This window comes from Panonychus citri, unplaced genomic scaffold (genome assembly GCF_014898815.1).
Source record: "Panonychus citri isolate SS breed McGregor unplaced genomic scaffold, ASM1489881v1 Contig00077, whole genome shotgun sequence".
Taxonomy (NCBI): Eukaryota; Metazoa; Arthropoda; class Arachnida; order Trombidiformes; family Tetranychidae; genus Panonychus; species Panonychus citri.
Genome location: NW_026515482.1, coordinates 3,046,638 through 3,063,176, shown reverse-complemented (window position 1 = coordinate 3,063,176; position 16,539 = coordinate 3,046,638). Strand labels below are relative to the sequence as shown.

Genomic DNA, 16,539 nt, shown 5'->3' with positions numbered 1-16,539 from the left:
TTTGTCTGGATTTGTTATCAAATTTCATGAAAAATAGTAAAATGAATGAATAAAAACTTCTGAACTAACTTCATAACTATGGAGATTTTTTTGAATTTTATTACATTTTGATTCTGTTAGAAAAATGGCTCTCAGAACTTGCTGAGTTCCACATTTTCTATTCAGACAATTATCATGGAACAGAAGAAATTTTCTATTCCCAACCAATCATGAGTCAAACATGAGAGTTTTTTTCCATCGAGAAAAACGACAAAAAATTCACCCTTAGGCTTGATTGTGATTAGGAAAAAAATATTAATTCCCTGTGTGTGTATACATTACATTCATGCAAAAGTTGAAAAGTAATCAATGTTATCATGAAAAAAGCACAGAAACTTGAAACTCAAATTATGTTATCATTTCATACTCAATGTTTCAGGGTGAACTCGAAATCCTGATGCCAAGGTATAACCATGAAACTTTTTCCCTCCTTTTCCATCATGATTTTTTTTCGCTACAAATATAATTGAATCCAGCAAATTCGAGACTGGAAAAAGTTTCTAAGTGTTCAAAGATGATGGACAATGACGGTTAATGCTGATGATAATCGTGATGATATTGAAATGCCTCCAGGGTAATTGTTGTTGTTTCTCTCTCGCTCAGATAGAAACAACGAAAACAAAAATTTATCTTTCTTCATATTATCGATACATAGAGATAATGATTATGAAGCATTATCGTTGAGAATATGATGAGAAAATGATGATTTTCTTCAGGGGAGAAAACAAAATGGATAACATCCAATCCACATAATCTATCATGAAGAAAACCTTAACTGATGATTATTGTATTTGAAACATTGTTTCCAAATTTACGCCTTACAGATTATTGAAAATTCTCAGACTGAATTTGGAACTTTTTTTTGTTCTTTTTCACTTTAATTCACTGCTGATTGAAATGATTACAATTTAATCTTGCAAAATTATTATTCACATTGTCAAGGCGGAAACTCAATATTTAATAATCACTCTTATTGTTTATCAATTGTAATTGTTAAATTTTTCACCAAATTTGATTACATCATGTACTCAATTTCCAGTTAAGGTAAATTGTTGATTATTATACAATTCAAATTTCTGTCTTGTTTACTGAGATTATTACATGAAAACCCTGAATTTCATCTTCCCACACAATTCAAACAATAAAATGAACTTGAGTTGATTATGAGAACAAAAAATCAATACAATATAATCAAAAAGTTGTTAGTTAATCATCAAGTTAATCAGTTGAGATTAACGATATTCAATTTTTTAATTGTGAAAAAATTTCATCACCACCAAGAGATTTCGATAGTTTCATATCACAACGACTGTTTCATTCAGTTCCCCTGTAAATTGATTCAAAAAAATGTTTTTTCCAAAAAAAGTTCTGATCTATTCAACATATCGATAACCTTTTCCATTTCGATTTTTGTTTGAAAGTCAATTCTTTATGAGAAAATGTTCTGAGTACAAGTTATTTAGTAAGAAATATTATTCATTCAATTGATTGAGGAATTATCATTTTCAAAGATTTTAGCATTAAGAGAATAATTTATTAATCTGATTAGCATATCGGTTTAGATATTTTAGGAGAAAAGCTATAACATGAACACGATAATATTATCATTATCTTTACTATTATTATCATCTAAATATATTATATGTACTTTCACCATGAAACCGAAAATGATGATAGTAAATTGAGTAAGGTAAACAATAAATAAGAAAGCGAACTGGATGACTGATGAAATCAATGACTATGAGGATGAAAGATGAGTTGTTATGATGTTAGAAGAAAATAAGAAGATGAAAAGATGTGTATCATCATCATCATCATCATTATCATTATCGAAATAGGAAGAGGTTTCGTCTTATTATTCTCATTGGGAGTGATGCTATCGAATATTAATCTTGGAGAAAAAATAAGGTTCTAAGTGGGCTTATCCGTTCGATAACATTAGTTTAGCTTCATCATCTTAAGAATTTCATCAGATTGAGAGAGAAACAGAGAGATAGTTGGTTTTAAGAGAGCATGGGGAGCAGAAGGACAGGGAATTAGGTATCACTGTTTCAAAACTCAAGCTTATGAACTTTTTTTTACTCACCAATTAATATTTTCTCACTCAGAGTAGCTTCTCACTTGCAATTACCTTTTTCTGCTTCGGCTCACCCACTCACTGAACTCACTTGCACCTCATCCTCCTTTTAATACAACATCCAACCAGATAACTCATTACATTAATTTGGGGATCAATTTGCCTCCCAGAAAATGATGCCAAGGATTATATACTATTAGAATCTTACCCACCACCTACTCCCACCTCATTTTGATCCTTCCTTTAAGCTTCTCTCTCATACCATCCAAAATCTCAAAGAGAGAAAGAGAGAAAGATAGATTTTATTTCCGTTAAGATTATTAGTATTATATGAAACTATTTTTTCTCTTCCTCCATCTTTTACTTTCTCACATACTTTCTCTCTCTCTCTCTCCTTGTGTATTATCATTATATTTTGTTTCTAATAAGAGAAAGTGAATCTAAGTGTTATCCAAAATCCAACCAGATTATTTTCAGAAATTAGCTGAATAAATAGCTATATATTTCACTCTCTTTCTCTTTCTGTCTCTTTTGCTTTTGCTTTTCCTTGTCCTTTCTCATCTCTATTCCTGTTTAATTGATCGCAACCACCACACTCTTGCTCTTCTTCTTGATCGTTCACTATTTATCCTCTTCAACCTATTCCATGTTGAATATCATCTTCATGATAAGACTCAACCTTCAATAGCTTATTCCTTTATAATATTATTCCTTCTCATCTCATAATTATGATAATCAATTGTAACTCATTTTTTCATCCTCTCTCTCTCATCACCATCATCATCACCATTATTTTCTTCATCTAATCTCCATTTTTTCCATTTGTATGATTTTAAGAGAAAGAAAATCATCTCCAATCTCTTACCCTGAACTTTAACCATGAAGATTATCAAGGGTATAAGACAATGAACTTGATTCGTGAACATTGATTTTCAATTGATAACTTAAGTTATCACAAACCATTGTTTTCCAATTTTTTCAGCAAGACCTCATCTCTCTCTCTCTCATATTCATCACCATGATGATAAAATAACAATGAAAAATAATAATAGTAATGTGAAAAAAGAGAGACAATTACAGTCTTTCTCAAAAAAAGCATTTTCTTTTCTTTCTTGAGGATCTTTTTTTTCTAGTTCTTCATCTTCTCACTTCCATGGTGAATCATTACCATGAAGATGATAATGATGATGGAAATCATCTTCATCTTTTTTCCCACTATCTCTTGTCTCTTTTATCATCATCTTCTTTATTTTTACCATGTTATTGTATCTCCGATGCTTTTAACAGCTAATGAGCCTCAACTTTCCTTTGGAACTTTTTTTTTTCTCTCCTTCGTCTTCTGTTTTTCTTACTCATGGTAACATAAACGATTCTCTGGGAGTATTTTTTTATCTCTTCTATTACTTGTTCTATTCCTCTTCATCTCATTGAAACACACCCTGACTTCCACCGGTGTGAAATCTCTATGAGTTGTTACTCCCTGTTGATGTTATCTTATCACATTGAACCTGATTCTTGTTCAGATAAATATTTACAATGTCACAAGGTTGTAATAATGATTCAGATAACAAGATAACATTAGAATTGAATGAAAAAAAAATCATCATCATCATGATATCACCTATCAGCTCCCATCTATAAGCGATATGATGATGATGATGACTCTCTATTATCATCTGTTGATAACAATTGATGTTATTAGTAAACTTTTATGTTTGAAAAACTTGAAAATACAATGATAACAATCAAAATTTCATTTTCTCATCAAGATTATCATGAAATCAGATTTACCATTGAAACTTTCTCTTGATATAAACTCTTATTGTTATTTTGTAATCTCTATTTTCCAATATGCTATTTCTAATCTAATTCTGTTCCTTTTTTTTCATCTTCTTGTGCCCACAGATTCAGATAATCAATTTTTTCGGGTGGTTCCTGTTGATATGACAATTACAGAGGGCGATGATGTTGAACTTGAATGCACGGTGGGTAATCAGAAAGGTTCAGTTCAATGGAGTAAGGATGGATTCCTTTTAGGTAAATATTGATTCTAATTCCTAAGATTATCCAGTGTAATATAATAAAAACGACAAATGCTAATCTATTGATCCTAATCCATGATTCCTATCAAAAAAGATTAGACAATCAAAGCATTTGATTATACTTATTATTTATCTTTGTTTGGATTGAAACAAATCTACACTAATATTATAATATCACAGCAAAAAGATTGTAAATATCAATTAATGCAAATGAAAAATTCTGTTATCGCCAAATTTCATGAGCTCAATAAGAAATATTCAAAACTAGACAATGAATTTTGAAATTTTGAAGGTGAAAACTCTTCTAATTTCAAACAATTTAACAACAATTAACTTGGATTATCTTGAGCTGAACATTTTAGGAATTAAATTCACTGTCACTCTATTGTAATGCAAATGAATTAGAACTTGAATCTTTTAGGGAAAAAAGTTCTGATGAGATGAGAAAACTCATGAGCTCTCCCTCTTCCGATTTTCTCACCAACTTTCTCATTCCTGTTCCTCCTTAAATATTATCATCATGATAATGATTCCTTTAAATGTTGTAACCTAAAAGTGTCGAATTGAATTTAAATTTCAATTTGAATTGTAATCTAATGAATTGATGAATTTTGTTCAATCTTTTGTTTACATTATAAAAAAGTTCAAAGGGAAACAAAAGGTTGATAATTTTTTCACCTTTTCTCTTTTGCCTTAACTTTTGTTATCCATTTCCTGGTTTATCCTGTTTTACATGGATGAAGAAAAGTTAATTGAAATTAAATCACCGAGTGACATGATTTTCTAATTAACACTAATTAAAAAGATATGTTGATCATTTGAAGCAACAAAAGTAATCATTTCATTTATCTGGATCATTGATTATTAATTGTTACACTTGAATTGAGATTCAATTTTGCTACGATAACAAATTTCAAACTCGGGATTGAGGATTTTTCATTTACATTATTGTTTGCAATTTAAGATGCATTTGATTACCATTTAATTGTTAAGTCTTTTTCTATCAAATTGTGAACAATTTGATTTGAGCTTGAAATTTAATCTAATTGTAAAACGAATAACAATCATAATAATCAAAGGTAATAATTTAATTCAATTTAGGAAAAGGCTGAAAATGGGAAGATAAAAAATTTAGATGAGATTACATGTTATCTTTTACCATTGAATTAGTTTTCCTTCTTGAATATTATCCTGGGAAGAGAAAAGCTCATTCAGGGTGAATTTCATTCAAGAATCACATTTACCTTTATCATCAACATTATCTCTTCCTCTCTTCCTCTCTTTCTTTACATTCAATTAATCCAAAGAATCAATGGTAATTGTGGATAAAGAAGAAGATTGAAAAAGAGGTTCGAAACTTATTTCCCTTCGTTTTATTTTCGAACAAGAATCGAAAGTTCTAATTTTAAATTATCGCTCACTCGATAACCAATCTTTTTATATAATAGTTATTCTGGTTAGTTTAGACTAAGTAAAATTTTCAAACACAAATTTTCATTAATTTTGACAATCAAAACAAACTCATTAATGATTAACATCATTACAAGTCATCTATTCATCTTTTCCTAATTTTCCTCATCATTATTATCTTTTCAATGGTGATGAGGATGATATCATTTAACCCTTTCTCTTTTCTCATATTTTAAGCATCTTTTTTTCCACCATTATCCTCATCACTTGAGTTACCTATTTAGTTCAATCCTCATTGAGTTCTCATTTCCTGGATTATTAAACTTCGGATATTATTAATACTATTGTTGTTGTCAAAAGCTTTTCCAATATTCATCGCAATCAATTCAATCAAATCGACTAGCCTGTTAAATTGTTGTTGTGACTGCATCAATATGCAATTTGTAATTGGTGGTAATTTATTTAAATTACTTGGTCATTATTGTTTTTACACATCGATTAATTATTAATTGTAATTCTATGGTAATTGTCATTGACTCGGTTGAATTTTTTTTTCATTGTTAGGATTTGATCCTGAAATCCCAGGATTCCCGAGATATTCAATGAAAGTGCAACAAACATTAGGAATTTTTAATTTACGAATCAATAACGTCCAATTAGAAGATGAAGGAGATTACCAATGTCAGGTAGAGAGAAGAAAAATCGTCACAATTAACCAACAGTTAATCTAAATCAATTAAACTTAATCCGATTATCCTTTAATCCAAATTTAGGTTGGTCCAGCTCTTAATAACAAACCAATACGCTCAGGCTCAAAGTTAACTGTGATGGGTAAGTTTGATAATAATTTTCACCACAACCAAGTGAATCAAATTGAATTTCACCATGAAAATATTACTTGTAGCTAACATGACAAGGATAAAATGAAATCGAAGAAGAAATTTCGATAAAATTTAATACTAGAAACTGTTTATACGATTTAGAAGTTAATTTATTAATATAAGGATACGATAAATAAGACATTTCAATGTTTACCTGGATTCTAAAGATGCTGAAAAGGGTTAATTTGAATTGAATATCATAAATTGTTTTCGATAATCATTTTATAATAAAAACTGACAGAATTCATGATAACAATAACTTATTACAAAGCTCATTCTATGAGAAAGAATATGTTAATTGGCTGGTTAGTTTGAGATTTTTCATTAGGCTTCAACAGTTAGTCTGGTTATGAGCTTTACGGCATTTCTAAAAAAACTATTAGTGTTTATCTTCAGAATTTCATAGCATTGTAATAATAATGTATCAATGGTACATAATCTCAGGTTTGAACAGCCTCAGGGTGGATAGTAAGTTTTAAAAGGTAAGTTTTTGAATACATTGTTTGTTGGGATTCTTTACAATTCCATCCACTCTTTTGAGCTCTGATCAGAATCTGAATTTTATCTGAATGAATGAATAAATATGTAACCAGAATATGATATAAGTATAGAAATATAATTCAATTTTGTTAGTTGATTCTTTTCTAGGTTTCTACTTTTTTCATTCGGTAAATAATACATATTGAATAGTTTCAGAACTTTTCGGAGTTTCTCTCTCTCTCTCTCTCTCTCTCTCAAACTCATAACTTTCAGAATCATTTCTGAGCTCAGGTTGATAAAAAAAATAGTGTTATCAAATCTACCTTCTTACTCATCATCTTTCTCACTCTTTGAATACTCACCAATCTATCCTTCAGGTTATCATTGAAAAATATTTATATTTGTCATTATCATGATCATGGTAATTCAGCGGAATTCCTTATGAATCAGAACTTTCTTCCAATTCAATATTGACTTTTTTCCTTCTCCTTTTATTCATTTTCATCATTAATATTTCCATTAACAAAAAGGGTTCATGGCGAACAGAATATGAATCCAATTTCGAAAAATTCTCTTATTATTAAAATTTTAAATTATTCATATTCTTTCTTTCTAAATTGCTGCCATCCGACAATTAGTCTAATTAGCAACAATTAATTTCCATTCAATCTAAAAAAAAAAGTTTTCCTTAGTCTATTAACTAAACTCATTCAACTATTGTAGATAACAATTGTTCTTAGCGAGTTTACTGGAAATGTTTAGTTATCATGAAGAAAAATCGTATCCATAGTGTTTCTATTGTTATCGTGATAACCTTTTGATTTATTGTTTGTCGAACAAAATTGAAGAAAAAAAAAATTTCTTCTATTTCAATCTTTTTTTCTTCCTTCCGTTTCCTACTTATTTCCCACTTCTATTTTTTTTTGCACATCCGTTTCCGCTCCCATGTACTAAATTCCTAGAAAAATAATCTGAACAAAAAGTTTACGTTCAAAACTCCAACTAAAATTCAATCTCTAATCTCTCATAAGTTAAGATTATCATGAATTTTGAATGAATTGAAGGTAAAACTGTCAACCCAAAAGTAAATTTATCAACAGAGTAAACAAATAAACAGCATAAATGATTATCAGTTAATTGTTATCGTTCATAACTAATTTCGAATTTCGGTTTTACCAATTTCGATTTGTAAACAAAAAGTTCTAACTAAAAAAACTTCTAATTCTTTATCAGCTGGACCAAAGGAGGTTCTCATTTTATCTTCCGCTCCAGTTTTAAAAGGATCTTCCAAAACTCCTCATCATAATATTCATCATTCATCATCGTTGCCTTCACCATCATCTTTCACAATATCTTCCACCTCAACTAATTCCGAAGATAATTCAATCCAATTGAAATCTGATTCTAATCATTTCAACAATTATCCAAGTTTAATCTCTTCCAGTGAAACCAGGAAACATCATTACACAATATACGCCAAAGAAGCTCAAAGGATAACCTTAAATTGTAATACTAGCTCATTAACTAAACCGGAAACCAAATTAACTTGGTTCAGAAATAATATCCAATTGAAACAAGGTAAGATTTACACTTTAATTCACCCACCCAAATACACATAGGAATAGGCAATATATCAATAAAAACAAATGATTATTTTTGCATTATCTTTGTCCATTCAAGGAATATCAATATTATCAACATTATCGTCATCATCATCGTTTGTTTCCTACTCAATCTTCACCATGTTTGAATAGGAATAGATGATGATGATGATGATGATATTATTTATGATGAGAAAACAATCTTGCCTATTGAAAGAGGATGATATCAATTCAATGATTCTTGTTTGATCTTATTTACTATTATTTACTTGAATACCCATTATACCCAGAACACTGTAAATATCATTGTCGTTTCATTGAGTATTTTCATGATGACCATTGGGTGTGGATGATTATTATCATGTAGAAAATTATATTAACTTGATCCTAATTATATGTACTTTTTTTCTGTATCAATAGTTAATTCAATGTGATATGATAATTATTCACCGGAAGTAATAATTCTGAGTTGATTATTACTTATATTATCACCATTAGAGTATCAATGAACAGAGTGAAAAGTTAACTCATTCAAGACAATAATCTGAATTGATGAGAATCAAAGGTTTAAGAAAATGTTACATGTTAATTGGATCGAACTGGAACTTTAGATTTTGAAATTTTCCATGAATTTTTTAATTCAACTTGGAATCAGAGTTATTATTAATATTTTCACCTTCGTCTTTTCATATTCTTTCATAGCATAGATATGATGATTTTGACCTTATTATGGAACAGAATTTGATTCAATTGAGTAGGGAAAAGTGACACTTTTAGAATTGGAAAAATTTTCTCTTTCATGAGATGTGAAAAGTTCAGAACTTTTTTTTTCTCAAATATTTTTCACCAAATTCTTATAAATTTTTATACTATTTATCGCCTTTAGGTATTCAGGATCATCATGATTCTTATTATGTATTTATATGTATCGGGAGAAAATGATAGGAGCAAGAGGTGAATCTAATAACTTTTTTGCTCTCTTAAAAAGCTAAATACAAGAATCGTAGTCGATCATGGAAATGACCCCAAACAGTTTCCTCTTCCAATGGTCACTCACCATGCGATTCTGTCAGTGATTATCATTACTGAAGATTTGGTAACATTTTGAAAGGTCATTTATCTTGACCAGTAGCAAAATTTTCAGAGCGTCCAAACCTCATGATCATAAAATGTGATAAAATAAAAATTCCAATTGAAAATTATTCTACTCGGGAATATTTTTTCCTCTCAATGGAAATTATCATGTATCATTAATATCAAACCCTAATCTTTACAGATTGAACCTCATGATAATCATGATAAAGATGATGATGATAACCAATGATGATAAAATACTTTTGGAAATCTGTTTGATGAAAAAATTGAAAGATTGATTGATTTTGTTATAACCTAAATTGATATTTTCACTTTTACTCAATCCCATTTATCATGAAACAATTTGATTGAAATTCAGATTGTAAGCTTAAATTGCTACAATCAATTGGGAATCACAATCTTATTACTGAATATCATGAAAACTTTGTAGAAACTTCAGCTCATCTTATGAACTTTTTTTTCTCCAACTCTGAATTTATTAATAACTCCAATCAAAATAGTATCAATTATAAACAATTATTAGCACTTAAGTCTCAATCGTTGTAACGAATTGAAAAAATGAATAATATTCAGAACTTTTCCACTATTTTGTCTGGTTCATCTGATGAACTTACGATTTCAGGGTAATCAATTCATTTTCTATTCAAGTTGACACAATAGTCGATCCTTATGGATTAGTTTAATTTACCATTGAACAAGAATTAATATAATATTATCATGATTATCAACCATCATGATAACAATGGTAGAAGAAAAAAACTTTTTCATCCATAACTGAACTCCATGAATGATTCAAATGAATAATAACAATAGGTATATATATATACACACACATGGTGATTCAGTTCAGAATTCAGGAATCATATTGAACTTGAAGATGGAAATGATTATCTGATGGTGGGAGGGAAAAAGTTCCAACTCATTATCTAACTGAATAACAATATAACATTGAAAGAGAGAGAGAGAGAGAAGAAAAAATTTCTCATTTCTATTTGATTTGCTGAACAAGGTTAACAACCATTTCGTGATTACATTTAATTAATTACTATCAAAATGCCTGATTCTTGATGGTTAATTTCATGTGGAGATATTAATAGTTATCAATCAACTTTCAATATACTAACTAATACAATTCATTGGAAAAAAACTATTGATTAACTTTAATTGTTACCAAAATGTACAATAATAATCATTTTTGACTTTTAATCATAATTATTGATTGATTACTTTTTGTTTCTCCTCGTAATTACTCATTGATTTAAATCACCAATTTAATTGATTTACAATTTAAATTTCCATCCATTTATCAAGAAGATTAATTTTACTATTTTACTATTTTATTTATTTTTAATTGTTAATTCAGTGTAATGATCAATTATTCAGATTTGGAAACGTTTAGTCATTTGAACTAAATTAATATTATTTAATTTGTATCGTTATTGAAATTGGTTTAATTCTGTTCAAATATTATTTAATTGTCCATGTCGAGAGTTAATTTATTTATAAATTGAACCTGATCAGACTGGTGATTAAATGGTTAGTTAATCAATTGTTTATTTTCACTTTAATTTATCAACAAAGTTACCAATGGAGTAACAATTAATAACCTTTGATTTATAAATGATGTTTTCAAGGGCAATAAATAGTAATTTTTTCCCGTTTTCATTTGATTACAATTAGTTGATTACTTGATAAGCAATAATCATGTGTGTGAATGATGAATTGTATTAGTCTGTTGAACAATTAAAAGATAAAATCATATTAACTGTTTTTTCCTTTGTTTTTGGTCATTTGCAATGACCAATGGTCATTATCATGGTGATAACAATAGTTGTATGAGCAAAAAAAGGGTTGATCCAGATTGAAATTGAGCTTCTCAAGCAAATAGAGTAACTTGATTGGCTTGATGGTGGCAAAATTATGACCAGAAGATGACCAAACATCATCCATCAAATTCAGAAAAGGTTTTTATTCTTGACCAATGAAATGACCATGATTGATAGGTGTTTCAGTCAATAATAATAATCAATGAGGATAAAGTGGTCCATCATCAAGATCATCATCATGACTAAAGGAAAAAAAGTGATGAGAATGGAAAATGACTACTGGTCAGTTTACCTTAGATTCTGAGTAATTCCTTCAATGGCCAAGGAAACTTGATGAAATTTCTCCACCCTTACAAACCCACTGGTCACTTTCAGTTTAATATGTGAACCCAAGGAAAGTGTTAATGAGACATTAGTACCAATTAAAGTATAATGTTGAAACAAACTGGACAAGTGATTCAATAGATGGTCAAGAATAACATTTATCATCAATATCAATGTCCAGTGAAGACAACGAGATCAACTGATGATAAAGATCCGCAAAAGTTAGATTAATGTTTACTTTGGTTTCTATTTTTATCTCTCTTGTTGTTGGTATCATCATCTCTATGATTATCTTTATATCCTCCCATACTGTCCACTATTTGAGTTAATTAAAGGCTATAAGGAGAGTCCATTGAATCAAGATGAATGAAACCAAACCAAGAAATGTTCAACTAAATTAGATCCAGATAAATTATCAATGGAAACTAAATCAAGAATTGACAAAAGTTTCTCATTATTATCAATATGATCATTAATTAACTATTGAAGATCCTGATTTTGATTTTATCAATCAAGACCAGTCTAATCTTTTGGTGTATTATCTTGATTATCATTGGCTAATTTATTAATAGTTGGGGATAAACTTTTATGCAAATTGTGATTGAATTTTAATTGTCCAAACGATGAACTGTAAAAGTAATCTACTTTTTTTTGTACGATCAACTAATTAATCCACTTGCCTTTAGCCTAATATCATTAATTGACTTTTAAGTATCCTTGACAATTAAACCTACTCAAAGTTAATTCAAGTGGTTGATTATTAAAAATCCCCGAAGACAAACAATCAACTAATACTCTTAGTGGTTAAAATTAATTGTTCCAGTAATTGGATATTCGCCTAATGGTTTATCAAAAAATTGATTAGCAAAACCAATTCTCGAACATTAAAAGTTCAGTAGACACGAATTCGTTGACCATTTTGGTCATGTTATTGTAGATCGATGAAGGAAAAACTTCAATTGTCTGAGTATTTCTCGAACAAGCAAATGATAGTTTAAATGAATCAACAAATTCACACCATAAATTCAAATAATTACCATGGTACATGTATGATACACCTTCATGGAGAGGGGAATCTTTCCTGAGTCTAGCATTGATTTCCGGGAATCGTTACTCATGATAAAAGCACAAAAAGCAATCGACTTGATTGTTATTTATTGTAATTATAACTAATGATAGTAAACCTTTTTGTTTCGTCAGAATCATTTCTCTCTCTCAATCTTTTCATCATCATGATATCGTTGACTGAGGTAAGAGAGGAAAAAAGTTCCGAGCTTATCTTTCCCTGTCAACGAGGTTTAAGCCACTTCTAATGGTATTGATGATACAATTAATGATGATTCTGATAATAGACGAGGATTCAGATCGGGTTACAAGGTTAGATCATTCTTATCATCTTTCGTATCTTCATATCCATCTTCATCTTCATTATATCATCTTTATCTTTTTGTTTTTCTTTCTTTTTTTCATCTTAAAACCTTTATTTTCACTCAGAGGGATAGGAGTTTCTCTTACAATCTACCACAGTTTCAGAAATCTTCATCCACCATGAAACCTTTAGCTCATGATGATCAATTCAATATCATGTTCATCAATCAACTGATTGTCATATCAGAAGCTAAATTAGTTACTAGATTAATCTTATTTTTTTTCCTTCTTGTTATTTCATTTCCTTTTCATGATAATTTCAACCAATTATTATTCTTATTGATCTTGGAAATTATTTATTCTCACCTTTCGATTCTTGTATTGATGATAAAATTAATTTTCTATCGATATTTTTATCGATTTAATCGAGAAAAGATTCAAATTATTCATAAACACAATCGACATGATGATCTATCGGTTGAATGTTTATTTTTAGAAATCTGAACAAACTAAGATTAATTTGAAATTAATCAGAGTCAATCATTGACTTAAAGTATTTCAAACAAGATTATAATTGGATTAAAAAAAGTTCGTAAGGATTTAAATAATATTGTTCAATTAAGCTTGAGATTGATTGTTTAAAATGATTATGATAATCATTTGGTTAAGACTTACAACTTACAAGTCTCAATTTAATCATGAAATGAATGAGTCTATGGTTCAGGGTGAATCCATCTGATCTTTTCATCGATTAGATTCTTAGGCTTGTTAATAATCAACTCACAGTTGAAAGTAAAATGAGTAAACAATTTACTGATTGTTGAGAATCGAGCATCAGTTTACATTAGATAACTTCATTATCTATTCAATTTGAAACCCGGAAATGAGATTAATTCAACTGAATATGTATTAATTTCGGAGAAATGAGAAGGTGGGTTGAGAGAGAGTATGAATTAAGGTATTAGAATATGAAAGTTTCATAAGATGTTGACTTTTCAGTAGAAAAGAACAAAAAAAGAACAAAAATTCTCCAACAAATTTAGAGTTTTTTATATTTTTTCGAGCTTACGAACTTGAACAATCTTCGTATTCTGTTATATATTTAAATTGCTTATTTGGAAATTCCCAAGTTACTATTAAGAGATTTTGATCAATTCAGAATTTTAATTTTACTTTTCTTCTGTTCAGATATCATCATGTTCATCATCATCATTATCTGAGAGAAAAAGAAATATAAAAAAAAGTTCTAAACTTTTTTCCTTCATCATGTTTTCAATGACAATTCACAAGTAAAAATATTTCCAAATTATGATTCACAATTTAATTGTTAGTTGATTAAATTTAATATACTACCATGAATAACGACAATTAATATATATCAATGTTATTTATGAGCATGATGAATAAGAAAAAAAAAGTTGAACATGATTAAATTAAATGCTGAGATGATTTAAATTGTTATGATGAGACTTGTCACTAGAGGATAAAATTACAGTGATTACCAATGAGAAAAGTTAATTGTCAGTGGAAAATATTAATTTTTTTTTATTGATTTAGATGATTATTGATTAGGTGATGTAATTAAATTGTGTTACCATGTTTCAGTTTTATCTTTAGAATCATTTTGTTAGATGTTTCTTAATTGTTGCCACTAAATTTTCTCATTATTATTATGATGATAATCATTATCATCATCATGAATCTTGAGCCAATGATGGATAATGACTGTAATTAATGCTAATTAAACATCATATTCATTGATTGCTTGGATAACTTGAAATACTCATCACGAACTTAATTTCTCATGTGAAAGTCTCAATTAGATGTTGATCAATTTAGAAACACTAATCAATATCTAATCATCATTATTACCATAATGATTAAACAAAACTAAGGAAAACTTAATCAACTAAGAAGATGAAATTAATTGTACAATCGTTTTTTACTTTACTAATCAACAAAATGGTCGTTTTCAATATGATTGTTTCCATTCAATCAATTGAACTGATGCTTCTGATTAAATTGATTATATTTCTTGAATGGACAAGTCTTGTACTCATCTCTTTCTAGTTAATTGCTCCAATGATATTGATGATTATCGTCTCTGTCTCTCTGTCTTTAATTGTTTTACCAGATTCTTATACGATTGTAATAACCGATGGACTTGGTCCCAATGGTAAATTAACTTTAACCCGATCAATATTAACACTATTTGTTAAACTTGATGATAATGGTGTCCAGTATACATGTAAGGCCATCCATCCAGCTATTCCTCGTCCACTGGTCAATACAATGTCCATCAGTGTCTTAGGTAATTATTTACATTTGATTATGTTTTTTTTTCTTCTACATTTCTTTATTGTTAATTGTTTTGTAAGTAAATTTTTAATTATCAAGATTAACAAGATCCCATTGATCCAATATGAATATCAAATAACAACAATATTACAAATTGAAATCAATATGTACTTTTATTGTTAACATTAATTAAACATCGTAACATTCAATGTTGACTATAAATCACTAAGGCAAAAAAATATCCAATTAATTATCATTACAATCATTAAATAGTAATCATTAGTTTGAATGATTCAAAAGACGGAAACAAAAGAAAAGTATCAATTTATAATCAATAAAATCAATGGAACCAGGAAGAAAATAGATAATATTAAATACATCAAGTTTGATGAGAAGCCAAAAATTAACTCGATCTAATTAAAACCATTCAAGTTACGAGCAATTGGATGTTTCGAATGAGTTCAAAAAGTTACTTCCGACGCCGGGAATTGAACCCGGGCCTCCTGGGTGAGAGCCAGGTATCCTAACCACTAGACAACGCCGGATGAGATAATAATGTGACGAAAGATTTTAGTTTTGAATAAGCAACAGATTTAATTGTTTTTGATTGTGTCTTTTAGGCTTTTGATTTCAATTAGGTTCAACTTTTTTCAACTTTGGATAAAACTCATTGGACTTTGGAGGGCTAATTTTATTTATTTTGTTTATCCCTGGATTTGGTTGTGAGGATTGGGATTTTTTTCACTCGATTTAATAGATTTAATAGAAGTTTTTTGCTTCATTCTATTGTTGCTTAATTGTTGGATTGAAAGATTATTTTTTATTAAAACTCGAAAAATAAAATTACCATCAATAGATAATTATCAGTGATTGATGTTTCAACTTTTTCTGATTTTCAGAGTTTCATCTTCATCAGAATAGATTTTCAATATTTTCTTTCTTCTCATCCTTATCTCCATCATCTTGTTACACTTTTCTAGTCGACAATTTTTCATGTTACAATTTTATCAGCTACTTTTCGACTGTTACCTTGTGAATCTGTCAGATGATTAGCCGTAGGCGAACAATTAAGTATCATGAAGATAATCCATTTGATAT

The 16,539-nt window shown here is 28.8% G+C and overlaps 1 protein-coding gene and 1 non-coding gene across 3 annotated transcripts in view; one reads left to right on the top strand and one right to left on the bottom strand.

The window, feature by feature from the left end:
* The window catches only part of LOC128386773 (nephrin-like), a 72,155-nt gene that overhangs the window by 46,702 nt on the left and 8,914 nt on the right, over window positions 1-16,539 (top strand). For both annotated transcript variants that reach the window (XM_053345848.1, XM_053345849.1), the window contains exons 2-6: window positions 4,022-4,153; window positions 6,133-6,254; window positions 6,342-6,399; window positions 8,163-8,507; window positions 15,278-15,454. In XM_053345848.1, the coding sequence (XP_053201823.1) occupies window positions 4,022-4,153; window positions 6,133-6,254; window positions 6,342-6,399; window positions 8,163-8,507; window positions 15,278-15,454 (834 nt within the window). The remainder of the gene's footprint in view (window positions 1-4,021; window positions 4,154-6,132; window positions 6,255-6,341; window positions 6,400-8,162; window positions 8,508-15,277; window positions 15,455-16,539) is intronic.
* On the bottom strand, window positions 15,915-15,986 carry Trnae-cuc (transfer RNA glutamic acid (anticodon CUC)). Its single transcript has one exon. It is a non-coding gene; the product is annotated as a tRNA-Glu (tRNA).